The following is a 19,379-nucleotide window of genomic DNA, read 5'->3' on the forward strand; positions in this document are numbered from 1 at the left end:
GAGAGTTTTTGTAAATGAACATTTCTAAGTATTGACAACACTTGTAGGTGAAGTATCATTTCCTCTACCCATTGAGGCTATATAGTGTGTAATCCTTCTACACACTGAGTTTCATTTATACACTAATGGCTACACACTCCAAGATGGGTACGAGTCTAGACGTCTGGCCTCAATGAAAAATTTCACTTGTATTACTAACATGTTTCCAAAATCATGCTTTCTTACAGTGTCATCAAAAGCGTGAATCAAAGTTAAACTCTTGGTTATCCAGCTGTGCTCTCTGTGACTGCTTCAATCCAGTTACGAAAAGAAGAAACACTTTTGTGTGATTCATAGTTGAATTGAAGCATGTGAAAAAGACGCCATGGAGTGCCTAGACTCATGTGGTGGTGCCTTAACAAATTTACAGCCACCAATATGTGCTCCAATGAAAATAACATTATTTTTATAAATAAAAAAGTTAGTAATTTACAATAGTAGTAATTTACAAGTGAGATAGGGATGAAATTAACATTACAGGTGGTCACCCAAGGGACATAGCAATGTAACAATGTTAATATTTCATTATTCTCTATCGTTACAGACTCCTTTGAGAATTGCATGTCATTATCAATTTACGAACATAAGCAAGATTCATGGGATGGGCTTGTTGTCATCTTGTGCTTATTGCTTTTTAGTTAATTTTTAGTTAATTAATTTGCAATTTATCTTTGCTGATTGTGAAAAACATCAAAAATAAAGCCAAAAGTGGAGCAATAATTTTTTCCAATATCTTGCATGTAACTAATCATAAATTTCTGAAAATAAATTTTTTCCACTAAATTCTGTAGTCAAATAATTCTACACTAACAGAATTAACCATCAAGGTCCTGGTTTGGGATCTCTGTAATCATTCCAACTATGAAATAAAATTGTCTGTCTGTCAGCACAACTTTCACTTAAACCTGTCATCGACAGGCACGAGTCAGGTCAACAGATAATGTGAACAATGACAGGGTTTTCTAATGGTGATAGAAAGAGGAATGATCTTTAGACAATACATGACGATTTATTAAATAGAGATCTACGAGAAGCCATTGTTGTGATAAAAACATCCAGCCGACGAATACTCCATTGTATGCAAAGATAAGTAAACAACTGGTGAATAGCCAAACTATGATTGACCTATGATCAACAATGGTAAGAAATCACTGGATGTTGAACTGTTCTGGAGAGAAAAACAATTCCTTTAAATTAAATGCAAGTTTTGAATCAAATATGTCATAGTGATATAAATAACTACTATCAAAAGTATCCGCCATTTTGATCATTTGAGATTGAGTTGTTTACAATAATCAATGATTTACAAATTTAATTTCCTCAATAAGAAAAAAAAAAAATCTGCCTCTGCTTTTGTTGATATTGCATACATATTGCTAAATATTAATATGATTCAAACATAAATTGATTTTTTTTTTGCATCCTCACAGGGGGATATGGAAGCGTATATAAAAAAAAATAATAAACAAACAAATTTCAGTGACCTATGCTTTGTGTGCATTCATATATGTTATGTATGTGTGTGTGTATATAAATAATTAGATACCACAAGGGTCATTTTGGCTCAGTATTCAATACCTATATATCAATTAAAGTCAATGACTTTCAGTTGTCAGTTAGTGGCAATTGTTTGTATGACCCTGTATTGATGTGCAGTCTGTGGCAATTAAAAAAACCTGCCCTGATTGACACCATTCTAGACATTTGTCTGGGGAAAGTACTAGCCATTACTGTAAACCATTTCAAGGGAGACAAAATTCTATGAAAATATTGAAATTTTGTAGCGCAGGCATCTTCTGCTAAATGTTGTCTTCACTAGTTCCTTAAAGTCAATTGCAAAAATTTAGGGCAACAAAAATTTAATGGTACAGCAAATCATAGAGCAAATATAGTATATTGTAATCGTGGATTTAGCAAACTACTACAGACAATAGTGGGATTAATTACAGGGATTAAATTTTATTGGATTATTAGTGGTGATTGTCCAGATGTCCAAGCAGTTTACCTTGATGACCCTTAACCTGTTAACCACCTGACTTTCTCGTCAAAATTTGTCTGCAAGTTTTTTTTTACTATTCTTCAATATTTCTGGAAATAAACCCTAATTTAGAAGCCAACAGACAATATTTGATTTTTGTCCCAATCTTCTGAAAGAAAGTACAGACTATAAACCGAACTATTTTGCGGTGAAAAAAGGGAACTGGTGGTGAAAAGGTTAAAACATATAGATTTTCCTTATACAATTCATCATCGTCTGATGTGCACGGTTTCGCTGAAGCCGACCCAGTCAACAGTCATCCCTACAACCCATGTGTGATTGGGTGTGTCAAAGGGCTGGGTCCATCAATCAGTGTTTTTGTAACAACTCGCATTAATTTCAAATTTGAACCAACAGATTTTGTCATCTTTTATCACATCTCGTTTGATTCCCCATGGAAACACATCGCATCACAACACTTGATGTGGGAATTCTGCCAAAGTATAATGGTAAGTCAACGGCTAACTAAATGAACCTTGGCTGATGTTGAAGCACTAAAATGTTGAAGCGCAGAGTAATATGAATGTCATGAATTCAAAATGGAAACCAGAATCAAACACGTCGCTATTGGCAGACTCATGGACAGTTTCTCATCCGCTTCAAGGTTCATAATAGGTCGTGTTTTCTGCAGCGTCCTTGGATTCACAAGAAATGCACTACAAATTAGTCATTGTATCTTATACAGAGGTTGTTGACTTCTTAGCAGGAGAATAAACTGCTAGATTATTAGTAGCCTAATCAACAAATGCGATTTGCTAGAAAAATCTAATGATGTTATGTGATTACAATTATATTTTTTTGTGGGTCATTAACCTCAAAATTAATGCCATCCATTATTTCACATCAAGGCTGTAAGCAAGATATCAACCCATGGAATGATATGATATCCAATGAGTCATTTATTTCTCTGATCAAAATACTGTGAATTCAATTTTGTGAGAAGGAATTTTTATGTTTGCCAGTTTTCTACATCGGGCTTTCTCGCCCAATTTTGTCTGCACTTTTTTCTCTCATATTCTTCAATATTTATGTTAATGAACCCTAATTTTGGAATCAATTTTGGTCAATTTTCAGTTTTTACTCAAAAAAATTGATTATTTTTGTCCCAATCTTCTGTTGAAAAGTGCAGATAAACGAGACTATTTGATGAATTGGTGGTAAAAAGGCTAATATGCAATATGGATTACAGACCATATATTCACTTAATTCTGTCCTTGGGAACACTGCTTTTTTCCTTACAACTTTTTTACTGCCATTTGAAAAATTACTTCAAGGATGAGATTACATTTATAACAAAACTGCAAAAATGAATCACTACTTCCATTTTTAAAAGAATTTTTAAATTAATTTTCATGTTTTATAAAGATTTATAGTCATTCATGAGCATTCAACATGTGTGTTTTTTTGTTTAAAAAGTATTTATATATATGTTTATTAAAACAAGTCCTCTATTTTTGGACGTTTTTTTTTCAGTACAATATAGAAAAAAACACTATGGAACTACCGTAAAATCTGTATTAGAAGCCGCATCCCTAATAGAAGTCGCACCCATTTTTTTCGAATAATTGAGAACCAAAAATTCATCATTTCTCATATGTGTAGATGCTCTATTGGAAGCCGCATCCCCTCTGTTGCATTGTACTATTTTAATAGAAGCCGCAGCTTCTAATACAGATTTTACAGTATTTCCATATGAATCCATGTTAAAGTATAATCTTATTAAAAATTATTTAATATTCAACAGAATGTTCCCCTAATTTGTGTAGTACATAAGTACTCATCTTATAACTACATATGATTGTTTCACCATACGCACTCAAATATTATTTTTTACATATGATAAAACTTTTTTACAGCATTTTTATAAGTATTTGACATATTTTTTTGGCAAATGATAATTCAGAGACGACACATTTTTATTATGAGCAACTGGATGAAATAAAGCCAAAGGATAAGAGTCAAGAAAATCTAATTACAAGTTACAATGGTAGCAAACCAACTTGAGGGCATCTGAACTAAAACCTTTTACTCAGATTATCATGATGGATTAGATAGATAACTGTCGATTTAATTTCAAGTAAGTAAAAAGTTAGGCTATTATTAACATAGCACGAGATATTTATTTTTGTGTTAACACTGTACCTAGTACACCTGATTAACTTGAGACCACCAGCTCTTACAACTAGTAGCCATAGCGACAAATAAATTTCGTCAACTTTGATCTTTTTCATGCGTGGTTCATAATGCCCAAGAGGAAGACCTGGTCACTATGTCAGACAGACACATGCCTGGCTGGTTATCCCATAGGAAGACCTGGTCACTATGTCAGACAGACACATGCCTGGCTGGTTATGCCATGAGGAAGACCTGGTATCTATGTCAGACAGTCACATGCCTGGCTGGTTATCCCAATGAGGAAGACCTGGTTACTATGTCAGACAGACACATGCCTGGCTAGTTATGCCATGAGGAAGACCTGCTTACTAGGTCAGACAGTCACATGCCTGGCTGGTTATCCCATAAGGAAGACCTGATTACTATGTCAGACAGACACATGCCTGGCTGGTTATGCCATGAGGAAGACCTGGTTACTATGTCAGACAGACACATGCCTGGCTGGTTATGCCATGAGGAAGACCTGGTTACTATGTCAGACAGTCACATGACTGGCTGGTTATGCCATGAGGAAGACCTGGTCTCTATGTCAGACAGTCACATGACTGGCTGGTTATGCCATGAGGAAGACCTGGTATCTATGTCAGACAGTCACATGCCTGGCTGGTTATGCCATGAGGAAGACCTGGTTACTATGTCAGACAGACACATGTCTGGCTGGTTATGCCATGAGGAAGACCTGGTTACTATGTCAGACAGACACATGCCTGGCTGGTTATGCCATGAGGAAGACCTGGTTACTATGTCAGACAGTCACATGACTGGCTGGTTATGCCATGAGGAAGACCTGGTCTCTATGTCAGACAGTCACATGACTGGCTGGTTATGCCATGAGGAAGACCTGGTTACTATGTCAGACAGACACATGCCTGGCTGGTTATGCCATGAGGAAGACCTGGTTACTATGTCAGACAGTCAAATGCCTGGCTGGTTATCCCATGAAGAAGACCTGGTATCTATGTCAGACAGACACATGCCTGGCTGGTTATCCCATAGGAAGACCTGGTCACTATGTCAGACTGTCACATGACTGGCTGGTTATGCCATGAAGAAGACCTGGTATCTATGTCAGACAGTCACATGCCTGGCTAGTTATCCCATGAGGAAGACCTGCTTACTAGGTCAGACAGTCACATGCCTGGCTGGTTATGCCATGAGGAAGACCTGCTTACTAGGTCAGACAGTCACATGCCTGGCTGGTTATCCCATGAAGAAGACCTGGTATCTATATCAGACAGTCAAATGCCTGGCTGGTAATGCTCAAGAGAAATACTTGGTAACTATGTCAGATAGTCACATGGCTGGCTGGTCATCCCATGAGGAAGACCTGGTCTCTATGTCAGACAGTCTCACGCCTGCCAGGTTATCCCATGAGGAAGACCTGGTTACTATGTCAGTCACATACCTGGCTGGTTATCCCATGAGGAAGACCTGGTTACTATGTCAGACAGTCAAATGCCTGGCTGGTAATGCCCAACAGAAATACTTGGTAACTATGTCAGATAGTCACATGGCTGGCTGGTCATCCCATGAGGAAGACCTGGTCTGGAACATAGAGATTTGCCTGGCTGGTAATGGCTTTCATAAATGGCATAATTATGAGACAGAGATCAAATTATCAGAAGCATGTCAGTACAGTGTTAGTAGGAAATGTTATACAAATTAATACTGACAATGCAGCAGTTCCCAGTTGTACACTTGGTAAACTTGATGATGAAAGTGATAAATTCCTGAACAAGATACAACCTGTCAGACATTGCAGCAGTCAATTATAAAACTGAATTCAAATATCATTTGAATCTAACTATAGATATACAGGCTAATATTTTTTTTTAAAAACTCGTGTTGTGACATGATACAGTCCCTGTATATTTTTGCTGAAAGATAATCACTATAAGAATGCATGTGTACACGAGTCCAATGTATTTACACAAGATACATGTAAATGCAATCTGTCTAGGCTTGTGGCAGATCAAATCCTGCACCACTACTGGTTCCAAAATTACTAATTCAGAATTCCTGCTATGTTAAATAAATTGAGCCTATGTGCCTTGTGCAAGTGTTCCAAAACTAATCAGATCTATTGTCCGAGAGCATCTATTTACCAAGTTTCATTGAAATGTGATGATTAGTACATCAGATATCAGTGGAAAAGCTGAAAATTAACTAATTATACAAAATAGGTGCAATGTCATGATGCAAACCTTGCCGAGCTAATGTAGTAAAAATATTTGTTACAGAATACTAAAATCTAAATAAATAATAAATAACGTAAAAGTCTCAGGTCAGAGGCAGCAGCTACAGTTAGGTCAGTGGTTAAGTCATAGGTCAGTTGATGAGGTCAAAGATAGGAGTATTCACTAAAAATAAGCATGTCTTCTATCAGAGGTTAGACTTGCATACAGTCTCTTGTTTATTTGTTGGTGTTTTCTTTTCAATGAAATATGGGAGTATATAAATGGCAAAAACCAGGTTACAAAACGCTAAAATAAACAAGAGTCCAGAGACAGGCAATTTGTACATGTACCTGTCCCAGATAAAATCTGTCTGTCTGTCTGGGACAGGTGAACAGGTCTCAATTTTGATCCCTGCATGTGTTCCAAAAACAGAAAATACACACCCTATCCATTGTTTGATCATGGAAGGTACTAACGGAAGGAGCCACGACGCCTATCAAGTGGCCACTTAAGCCACTTAATTGGCTTATTTCCTTTTGTTTCAACCCAGGTTAATCCTGATAAGGACATTGTCTAGCTCATCTTTGATGTCAATGATAGTTTGCGATTGTTTACACAAGTAACGAGTTAGCGGAGTATGATACAACCCCGCCATTTTTTTAATGTGACTATGGAATATATGCGCATTAAGAAACTACAGTCATCACACATGCGCACTGGGTTTGTTGAGGTGTAAAAGGTCAAAATACGTATTTTACAACCGGAAATTCAACAGATGAACATTTGACTTCACAAATTTCCCATGTTTTAAATATTAGCAACTGTAACTAGAACAAGATTTCGAGTGCATACAAAAACAATTCCTAAGGACTCCTAAGAAATATTATCACAGAGAACGTGTCGAGGCATGCTCTTCTTTCGATATTATCTTTTCTGTTGGTGTTCACCGATGTCCGGTGGTCAAAAATTTCGACAATTTCGACAATTTCGACAGTTTCGGGCGCCAAACCCACGCACTGACAATGGTACCATTGAATAATGCAATCGTCACAAGCAATCATTGATTAAGTATCATTACCATTACAAATACAAAATTCACGTTATTTCATCAGTTCATCTTCAATCAATGTTATATCTGACAATTTTCCATTAAAGTTCGCCATTTTCAATATTGTACATGCGAGGTACGACTATCGCTTCCAAACATGCTCTGAATGTTACCGAATGCTCGAGATTAGCATAACCCATTGTACGAAGGTGTCAAAAGCTAAAAAGAACAATGTTTGTGAACAAACATTGACAAACGATCATGGGGTAAAGCTAAAACAATAGCGTCGTGGCTCCTTCCGTTATATCTATCCTGTTGGAGCATGTCACATCTTAGTTTTTTTCATATTTGTTTGTATCAGACATTGACATATAATTTTATTTATCCTGGTTTTATCAATATAATAAATTATCTAGCTATTGTAAAAGTATTAATTTTTACTGGCATTTAATTTTACTATTTTGATATTTGGTCATACGAATTCTGATAATTTTACACATTCATAAAGATTTAATTCTGCAGATTTCATAAATGAGCGAACATAACAAAATTTGAAATCCTGAATAATTAATACATTTACAGTATTACACTTTATATTGTCCTTGTTTTGTCCAGCGTTTTGACTAATAATTTATTTTTTCAATTCTGTTTTTTAAGTAAATCCAAATATATATATATATTTGTTCATGTTCAGTTGTGTTGCTAAGTATTTTCTTTCTAACGTTTACAGAATATCAATAAGTAAAAAAATGAAATTCACAGCAAATGAAAAATCAAAAAAAAAAAACACTGAAAAATAAATTATGTTTAATGAGCTTCTATAACAATACAAGACTATCCCTAAGCAGTTGTTAAAGAATACTACAGCCATAAAAATGTCTGCTAGTCGCGGATATCGACTGATGTCTATGAGTATTTAGGAGAGAGAAACTTGATGCATTGTATCACCAGAAGGCTATCTCAGATATGGTGGTTTGTTCTCTCGCATAAGGAGAGTCATCCTCCTAAAGTTGAGAAAATAATCCCATGAACTCTAGCATCAGCATGGTTCCACTGACAAATTAAGTAAACACGCATATCAAATTTGTCAACACTTGCACACCAGAAACAGGATTTGTATTCCCTAGCCTACTAGATGAGTTATGTAAATATATCTCAAAACAGACCATAAAATACTTAACTCATGCAAGTATTGTTCAAATACAAGAGACAACAGGTGACACATTTTCTGTTGTGCCTCCTTACAAATAAATTTAATGCAGTCTGTTTTCATCTGCTTTGTAAAAATTACAAGCTTTGTCATTGATAGATGGCATCAGATGGCACTAGAATATGGTACTCATTTTAATACAACTACTGTAGAATACTTTATTTTAGCTGGAATTAATTTTCGCTGAAAAGGCTTTTTGGATGTTTTGTTTGAAATTTATTTTCATTGATTTTTGACAAGTTGAATGTGAAATATAGAAAAAAAAGTATATTCGCTGGATTTTATTTTCACTAAAGCATCCCTTCAGCAATAATAGTGAAATAAATTCCAAGCGAAAATAAAGTATTCTACAGTATCACCCACAGCCACATTATGTGAATATACATATATGATAACACAGCACCACACCAACCACAAAAAAACTTGTTTTTTCCTCCAGTGAAATTAGATCCCTGGGTAAGATCATAAAGCACATACAAGCCATACATCACATCAAATGCTTGACCTTGAAATCAAGCCCTCCATAGATACCAGATGGAAAGTAAAGATAACTGGGAAGTAGATTGACACATGCTGTCTTCACCAATTAACACCCCTAGATACAGAGGTTCTTTATGCAAGTTGCAATCAATTATCACCTATTCAGACAGCTAGTCAAGGGGGTGATAGTTAATGTAATGTAATGTAATGTAATGTAATGTAATGTAATGTAATGTAATTTTATGCATACTATGAAGTATCACTACCTATATCAGGTTCTTCATTAGTGGGGCCACTGAGTATTGTTTTGGGAGAATTCTAAAATCAACAATGACAACAGGTGACAGCTTAGTTGACCTTTAGTGGAAGTGATAATTATTTAGGGCCAAGACGAATTCCGTCCATTTTCTCCTAACAGAACACGCTTCACAATAACATTTTCAACATAGTAACATTGCCCATACATTGTATGTTCATAAATATGTATAGTTCACTTGGTTCAGGACCCAGAAGCAGCAAGAAATCAGGGAAGAAACTAAATGTTCCTCACTAAATATTAATCTACAAGAATCTGCAAGGATTACCTAAACAGTTCATTATACACCTTGGATCTATGCATAAAGCTAAAAATAAAAAATAAATTTTGCTCCATGATTATACAGAGCAGTTTTTTTTCATTTAATCCATGTTTAATTTGGCAAATGGAGTGCCATTTTTTAACTTGCTAGTCATGTTCAAGATACCTAGAAAATGATATGGGCCTTTAAATGAGAGAGTCCTTTAAATGAAAGGGGCCTTCAAATGACAGAGGCCTTTAAATTACATGAGCCTTTAAATGACAGAGGCCTTTGATATACATGGGCCTTTAAATGTGAAAACATTGCAATGCTAGAATTTTTAGGTGAAACATGCATATGTAAATTAGTCACTAGGAGGAGGGATAGCTTGCACTAGTTTTTGTATGATCAGTCAAGCATACAGCTCACACAGTCTACATGTATATTGATGAGATGCAGGGAAGCCTGGAAAGACTATTGACAATTAAATAGTGATAATTCAATTTGTCTCTAAGTAGCAGCTAAATAATTAAACCGCACAAAGTTAAAAAACAAAGAACGCAAAATGAAGTTATAAAACTGACGAAGTGGTTACTGTACAATGACTAATTTTCACTGGGTTTAACTTTTGCTGATTTACCATTTCAGGCATATTCAGTTGGTTTTAAATTCACGGTTTTATCATTTAGATAATGTGTTCTATGCTAAATTTTACATATTCAGTGGGTTTTAATTTAGCGCATTTTCCAGTGAAATAAGCAAAATTTAAACCCAGTGAATAATTAACCCTTTTACAGTATCTTCTGGCCATGTATGAACACACTTGGGTATGTGTTGTTGTTTTTTTTAAATGGTAGAAGAATTTGTATGTATGTTAGACTAAATATAGTATAGTATAGTATAGTATATTTTATTTGGCACGAAATAATGCATTGAATTACATTATCAATGGTCAATAAACATACAACAACAAGTAACAAACATCAATAACAAATAAAACAATAAGTAAGCAAAGAAATATAAAATATCAGTAGTACATGTAATAAGAAACAAAAGTAAAGTTCAGATATTGTTAGACATTATAATTTGATGGACAAATTTTCCGAGGCTGTTAACAATGAAACTATCATTTGAGGTAAATAATTTTTTAAGAAAGTTATCCTTGGATAATTCTTGAATTTTTTCATCATAAACCGAAACCATATTTAAAAATTCTAAACGACTATTCTTAATTTCAATATTTTCACAGTCCATGAATGCATGAGTTTCACTGCCAACAGCCCCTAGATCACATAGTGTAGAAATTCTTTCTTCTGGAAGTATTCCTTGATATCTCAACTTTTCAATTGGAAGTGAATGAGCTGAAATTCTAAATCTAGTTAAGCTGGTTCGATGTTTTATATTTTTCATAAGATCCAGGTATGGCTCAAATTTGAATACTAATTTTATTTTGTTGTATGTTCGTAATTTTTGATTTTCTATTTTTTGTAGACTTTGCAACCACATTTTTTCTACATACAATTGTTTTAACTTTGTTTTAAAATTTGAAATATCAATCCCAGTTACACTAGTTTCAGTAATTTCAAGCAGTTTATTAATAAATGCTGTCCAAGTATTACTGGTACTATTTTTTTCTTGGTTGAAAGCAGAACACACCAATTCATTACATTTATAATTCTTAAGTCTATACGATCCATATTGTTAAGGTAGATCGTAGGCAGTTGACTCAATAAATATGGGCGAATTCATCACAATTTTTTTACTTATCAGATCAGCACATAGGCCATCACCTTACAGCAGGCTAGAAAGACAATCTGATTAGATACGACACTGTCAGAAGCAAACACTACAGCATATTTAAGACAACACATGTTTCAGACAGATATCGTCCACCTGATATTTTAATCACCATATCTAGCATTTTTATAATACCGATTTCCTGCATTATAAAAAATAAAACTATTGCTGAAAACTTAATGGTACATGTCCAGAATACAAAATAAGCTATTGTTATTGAATATTTGATATATGATTAACTGTCTATACAAAAAAATGATTTCCATGAACACAATATATGTGAAGGGATCAGATGACCAAGATAAACTACCAAATTTTTAACTAATTTTAGAATCAACAAATATTGATCAATAATTGCTGGTGTAACTGGTATTAAAGTTTAGCTATTTTTAAACATGGTGTTTTGAACACTGACAAACTGTCAATACCGTATATGCTTTATTAGTAGCATGTGCAAAAAATTACAGACGTATTGATCCAGTGTAAAATAAATCATGATGCATTTTCTTTTTATGTGTGCTTTTGTTGAAGATGCCCATGTAATGTATAATACGGTAATTAGTTTGAATGAAAAGGGGGTTGGGGTGTGCATGGCAAGATGCTGCAGTTTTTCGCCAGGTACCCCTTATAGACTAGAACCAACGTGTGGAAACAAAGATTACAGTACACGAATTGTTCATTCATTGGTTATGAATGAAAAAAGATTTTTTACTAATCATTAGAACATCTTGCATCCTCCCCACGTTTCAAAGACAACCTGGATGACAACAATAAAAAACAGCGTATTCGTGATGCCCAGAATTATAGCAAACCATTTGCATAGAAAATAGACACTATTGCACACATGGTAGCTTAGCAACCAGGGAACCCAAAACTTGTCTATTATGGCGCTGGACAAAATGCACTGGGATCTGAATAAAAAAGGGTAATCAGAAAGTCATCACATGGCAACCTTCCTCTGGGATGAGATTACCATTCATGTTGTTATGAAATGGACTTCCCAAGTGGTGAAAACTGTGAATACAGCACAAAAACATGGCATTAAACAAAGTTGGATGTATATCATACCCCCCCCCCCCCCCCCCAAAGGTTTTGCATTATGTCAATGTGCAGATCAGTTAGAAACTTACAGCTCATGCATTTTCTTTCTTTTTTTTCCAAATTTTGTCCATCTTTTTCTCTGATTCAGAGGATGTTTTGTTAATCAGAATGATAACTCATTCACTGAATGTATTTGTAAGCACTATTTATTAAAACTCTAAGTGTATAAGTTTTTGTTTTGGCAATCTTAATATCAACAAAATAAATAAATTAAAACCCTATCTGCACATCATTTTTTAATTTTATCTAGGAAGAAAAGCGAAATTTTTTAAGCGTTTCGTAAATTACAAAGATTTTTCCATTAAGTCAAAATAAGTAATATTTATAATGCTTCCATATACAACCATTTAAATTGTTGATCTAGACGTGCTGTAAAATCTGTATTAGGAACCGCATCTTCTACTAAAATGGTACAATGCAACAGAAGGGATGCGGCTTAAATTAGAGCATCTACACATATGAGAAATGGTGAATTTTTGGTTCTCAATTGTTCAAAAAAAATGGGTGTGACATCTATTAGGAATGCGGCTTCTAATACAGATTTTATGGTATAGTATTATTGAAGATGCATTTTTAATAGAGCAAATATGGTATTTCAATAAATATAAATGACATTTCTACTCTCTACAACATCCAATGACACAACAACAACAACAACAAACAACTACGAAACGCCTAACCAAGATTGTACAACATTTTTCATGTCAACAAATGAATCATTCAACAAATCTTATTTGTTCATAAAACATAATTTATACATCACACAATTCCTAATCACTGAATAAATCAGCCACTAGAGTGTAATTCTGTAAAATTGACTAGCATAAACAAAGGGACATATTACCTACTTTTGATTCACATCACCTAATTTCAGTATGTATTAGGCGTTGTTCATCCACAAACTCAAAACACAGGTTTATTATTCTACTTGCAGCACAAAACCTCACAAAACATGATTATGTAAATTCAAATTCACCAAATTTAGGGTTAGGGTTTTTAAAAATGATCACAAAGTTCTACTCCAAGCAACACAATAAAACTTACTAGCAGTAATAGTATGATTTGGTATCAAGTATTTGAACTGCGGACTTGCGCAATAACACTTGTACAAGTTAGAAACACTATAAAGAATGATTTGAAGAAATTATTGAGAAAAATGATTAAAAATATACAGGTAGCATTCTACCCAGATATTAGACAGTTAACTATGCATCTGAGCTAACCTGGTCAGGTGGGATGAAAAAAGAAAATAAATCAGAAACATGAATCATTTTCAAGAAAATTTAAGGTTCTGAAAGTCTGTAAATTATTAAGTTGGCCAATAACACTTTTTTTACCTGGTAGCCAGCTAGAGAAACGTATCAGTCACTGAAAAACTTTGAAAGCAAAACAGAGTCTCATTTTTTGCTAATACAGATAAAATGTTCTTTTAATCTGTTATTTTGAGATGAAGAATAAAATTAATTAAAAGTTGATTGAACTGAAGTCAGTAATATAGATGACTGATAAAATTAAGTCTTACTAGGTCATTTCAAAGCAGCAGATGATGAGTATTAAACACAGATAACCCAACCTGCCATATTATTGATGTCCCTTTTATAAGCATATAAAGGTTATTTTGAGGTGTACTACATTGTAGACTTGGAATGCATCCAACAAGGCCAAGCCATGCAGCTGCAAGAATTTATGCATCAGCTGTTTACCGAGAATGCCATCTTCTCACCCTGAGGACTATAATTTCCTGGTTTCAAAGTCCAAAACTGGAGTTAAAGCCCGGCAAAAAAGACAAGATTGTTATTTGAAGGTAAATTTCAATCAATGAGCACAAACAGTTGCTGAATAATGTCCTCAATAGAGGATACAATGAGCTATTGTAATTATGATTGAGCTAGGCAGCTATTCATAAGAACCCATCAGTTGGCACAAAATATGCCATTATTGAATATGTGGCCATTCATGAAATAAAACGATTTCCATTCATGAAAATCCCTCTACCAAAGCAACTCAAGGTGCATTACTATTGAAATCTTAAAGGCCTAAATATTAGCTAACAGTTTTTGCATAATACAAATAATCATGAACAAATTTCACACAACTTGGACTTTTAAATGCAAATTTAATTTGAAAGCTGGAATGCTGCTCCAAAATCCACAGTCTTGTCAATCAAACGTAATATATTTGGTATATAAATTGCATCAGGTTGTAGTTCTCAATTATTTGGTATATGATGTCTTTTAGCTAGCATGTTATTTTAGTTAATTAAAGCTAATCTGTAATTTCCCTAATTCAAGACGTCGCTAATTTCAAATATACAATAGTATATTCTCACAATGAGATTGTTAAAGGGGAACCGCTCAATCCCATGGATTGCACTAAAGAATCATGGGACACTATTGTTTATGTTGTTTACAATGTTAATCTATCTTTTGTTATCCATTGTTATTTTAATCCAGAAAGTAAATTTGTTGTGAGATTAGACTTAACTGGAAGGTGCCCCTTTAAGCATCTGTTAATTCATATATTGAGTCAAACTCACTAAAATGGCATGAAGCTATATTTCAACGTGTTTTACAGCAAACTGTATAAGCTGTAGTTCTCAATTGATAATATTTTGGTATATATACTGTAATCTGTATCAAGCTGTAATCTTTGGTGCACGACAGGGAAACGAGTGACAATTCTCAATTATCAATATAATAATGGTTTTATCATTAAGGCAGAACATTTAACTAGCACTTCTCAGAAGCTACATTCCTATACAAACTTCAAACTGATGAAAAAGATTATCTGCATTTAAAAAAAATAGCAGGTGTGTGTGTCTAAAAGTGTGTGAATATTTCCTGCATCTTTCCTGTATGTTTGATTAAAACTTAAGCACTACGTGATGGCGATGATGGCTTCATGATAGGGTTCATCCTACCGATGGACTGGATATAATCTTTAAACCCTAAACCATGTGTTACTCAGACCAGATTAACTACCAGTGATTATTAACAGGTAAATATAGCTCACAGCCCTTACTTTGACCTGACACAATACGATTCAATGTGAATGTGTTCTTATTACTGCTCTATGAATTGAGTAAATGATTAAAATCCAGCGCAAGTATGATGTTTTCTTTACTTTTGATTTGTACCATATAAAAAGTAAACAAAACATTATATTTGTGCTGGATTTTAATTAATCTTCCCATCTTTTATATTTCGCAGAATTATAATAAACAAAGGGGGAAAATAGCACTGTTATATCCAAACACTCTTTAATATATGGCTAAAGATCACAAGTAATATATTTTGCAAAAAATTTAAATATTATATAATAAACAATATATAAATAAAATATAATGAAATCATTCATTCATTCATTTTAACATATGGTCACCTTATGAAATTGAGCATATCTACATGTATATCAATTCAATCTCACTCATGACAAATATTCAAAATACTAAATGGATTTAGAATTTATTTTTTTCATAATATGATCTTTTTCTGCTTATATTGATTCAACTACACAGCAACTTTAAGGGTGTACTTGTAATATATCAATCAGTGTCAATTATTGTTAATACCACTGTTCATTTTGGTTCATACATCCAATCGGGATTTAAACAATTGAAAGTAAATTAACATAAGCAACACTTTATTAGCGATATAATTATTTATACAAGTCATAAAAGATGCAAATCAAATACGATGATCTGCCTATAATAATGTTCAACACAGTTTAACTTTGGCATTTTGCCCACCAAAAGGGTACACAAACCCAGCTAGTTTGAATCTAGGCTCATACAACAGCAAACTCCAATTTGTAGAAATTACATCTCATCTCATATTTCCTTCTTATTTGTAACAACTGCACAAATATCTGTGCAAAACGATAAAAAATCTCAATGTTTTTAGGAAACATTCAATCTACTGTGAGTATGGTTATATCACAAACTCTTCTAAATGAGAGCAATTTCAAGTGAAAAAGTGTCCTATCGCACACATACATGTACATGAATAGTATTGTGCTAACTATTACAACTTGAATATGATCAGTGAGCCAGAGTTTGAAAAAAATGACAATACTTTTTACATTTAAAAGTCTTGTGTTTACTTTTTTCTCTTATAAGAGCCAGTGTAATATAAACATACGATTTTCTCTTAAACGACATCAGTGAACAGTTTTTTTTTTTTTTATTATTTCTAATAGATTATAATAAAATAATATCCAGGTGTACCAAAAATGATAAAATATTCTTTTGTAAAACCGTATTGATCAGTCTTAATATGATACCTATTTCTATATATTCAAAATCCACTGATGAATTTTGGACAATTTAATTTTACCTTACAATATTAGATATTTAGAGTTAATTAATCGTACCATGGTATTCACCTGCAAACAATTGCAGTCTGGTTAAAAACTGGTTTTAGCAAATACACTCAATTTTAGTGTTTGGTATCACACACCCCTCCTACTTCATTTAAATTTCTTTGTTCTATATGTTTATTTTAATTTGATTTTAAGTTGAAGAGGTAGTATTATAACGCCTGTTAACTACATGTGGAGGAACTTCTGACAATAAACTATGAACTTTACTGAGTTACATCAGCTGCAACGATGAACAAAAGCTAGTAAACTTTCTAAATCTAACCTTTGCCATCAAATGGGTTATTTAACCATGTTTAAATAATATGTGAGAAGCTTCTGAATAAATATTAACTAGATGTGACGGATTTTCGCCGACCAACTGATCACAGTAGTAAGTGTCTAGTCACGACAACGTCCAGTAAGCTCAAAACAAAAACAGATGGTTACGATTTTTATTAAAAACATTACAGCTTTGACCAACCAGTCAGCATGTTTTTTTCTGCTGACACAAGAGAAAATGAATGAGATCACTGTCACATCCGTCCCTGCAATATGGCGACGGGACGCCATTGCGCCTGTGTTCACATAAACGTTATTTATACTTAAATTAGCCAAACTTTAAACCAAATATCAATTTGGATAACAGTTATGAAAAATATTTAAAGCGCTGGAAGCATTTGACCGAGTGTATTTCCGTTGAGCGGAAGAGGGGAGGTAGTAATCTCGCAAGTAAACAATGGGCAGTGTGATTTTCAATCGTGAAGGTCCACTGAACATGAAGTGCTTCAAATTCAACGACCGATAGCGTCAACGTCAATCGCATGAAAAATGAAATATTTACACATGCTGTCGGGAAATGACAAAATCTGAGATGTTCAATTTTTCAGTGGACGAGCATATAGTCCTCTGATACGAGGACAAGTAACTCGACTGTTCGACAGGGTTTCGTCGACATGGCGCCCAACAGCTGCAATGCTTGCCACATTTTCGCCATTTCACGATCGCCTGAATAGTCTATTTTAATAAATTGTGACACTTACCTTTTATTGTGGATGGCAGACATGATGTTTAACGTCTAATACTGATATAATATCCAAAAATCTCTCTGTATGAGAATGATAAAAGCCTTGTTAGTTTTCGTTAGAACCCTATATAGGGTTCGAACAGGTTATTTTACATCTTCGGAATCCAATCAGGCTGACACTTTTTCCACGGCGCCTTTCCCGGCGTTATTTCACAATAATCCGCACAATTTGCAACGTTTGTCTACTGAGTCAGACCCACAGAATTAGAAACAAGATATAGTAGGTAGAACCAGTCCGATGTCAGGAGAAAAACACGTGAATTTCCCTGTGAGTGTGAGTTGTCTTCAGATGCGAAGTCGTCAACCATTGGAACTGGACAACATTCGTACACGGAGTTGACCGGATTTGAAACACCAACACCGTCTTCTGCAGGTCAATTCGATAGATTTTTAGTCAGTTAAAAAGAATCCCAACACCACCCGATTAAAATCCAAGAGTTCGTGAAGATAAAATGCTAAAAATTGGCTTCGAAAGCAGACGTCCTAGAGAAAATCAGAGACATTTGGAGAATGGAAACCTCTACTGAGTTCAACACAATTCATTTGCATAAATTATGATAATTTGGCAACATTGTTTAACTCAACTTTGAGAGATATTCAGCAAGATTATTGACGGAAATTTCACGAGATGAAAACCCACCAAGTAACACAAATCATCAATAGAAATGGGGAATAACAAATTACAATTTAATTCTAACCGTTAAACTACAATTTGGCGGCGCTCTACATGACAGTGCTGAGTACTGTCGAAACTGCGACCTCAACAACATAATAAACAGTCTACTTCGTATTGGACTAATGTAATATACGCGGGGTGTTTGTCTGATTACATATGCCATGAAGATAACACTGACATCGTGCATATATATATTTATACATATATATTTTCATCTTACTTTGTTACTATAAAATAAAATAAAACCCACATATGGCTCGTGAAACTGCGATAAAGAACCACACCAGGTATATAGAATTAAAAACACCCCCTAAAAATAGTGGTATGTCCAAACATGCACTTTGACCCATTGAACCGATGGGTTCAATTTTTCAGTTTAAACATTTTTTTTTCTCTTTTTTTTTCGAAAGAGTGGGTTGGACTGCTTCGGTGAAGACGTCAGAAAGCGCCCCACATAATGAACTACGTCAACAAATCATTGTTAGTCATTGGAAGGCTGTTGTTTGTGATATTATTTTAAAGCAATATTTTAGTGATATCAGAGGTACACGTACCTCTATACTAGTATATAGTGAACGCACAAGTTGTTCCAAGACGTAGGTACTCAATAAAAGTAAAAAAAAAATACATATTGTGTG

The 19,379-nt window shown here is 34.1% G+C and overlaps 1 protein-coding gene across 1 annotated transcript in view; it reads right to left on the minus strand.

Annotated features, from left to right (window-relative positions):
* Positions 1-18,579, minus strand: part of LOC100366978 (uncharacterized) — a 184,192-nt gene extending 165,613 nt beyond the window's left edge. Inside the window, exon 1 of the mRNA XM_085497673.1 lies at positions 18,022-18,579. Coding sequence (XP_085353799.1) covers positions 18,022-18,044 — 23 coding nt within the window. The 5' untranslated portion in view covers positions 18,045-18,579. The remainder of the gene's footprint in view (positions 1-18,021) is intronic.
* Between the last annotated feature and the right edge of the window lie 800 nt (positions 18,580-19,379).

Source organism: Saccoglossus kowalevskii, chromosome 4 (genome assembly GCF_978046115.1).
Source record: "Saccoglossus kowalevskii chromosome 4, keSacKowa6.1, whole genome shotgun sequence".
In the NCBI taxonomy this organism is placed as follows: Eukaryota; Metazoa; Hemichordata; class Enteropneusta; family Harrimaniidae; genus Saccoglossus; species Saccoglossus kowalevskii.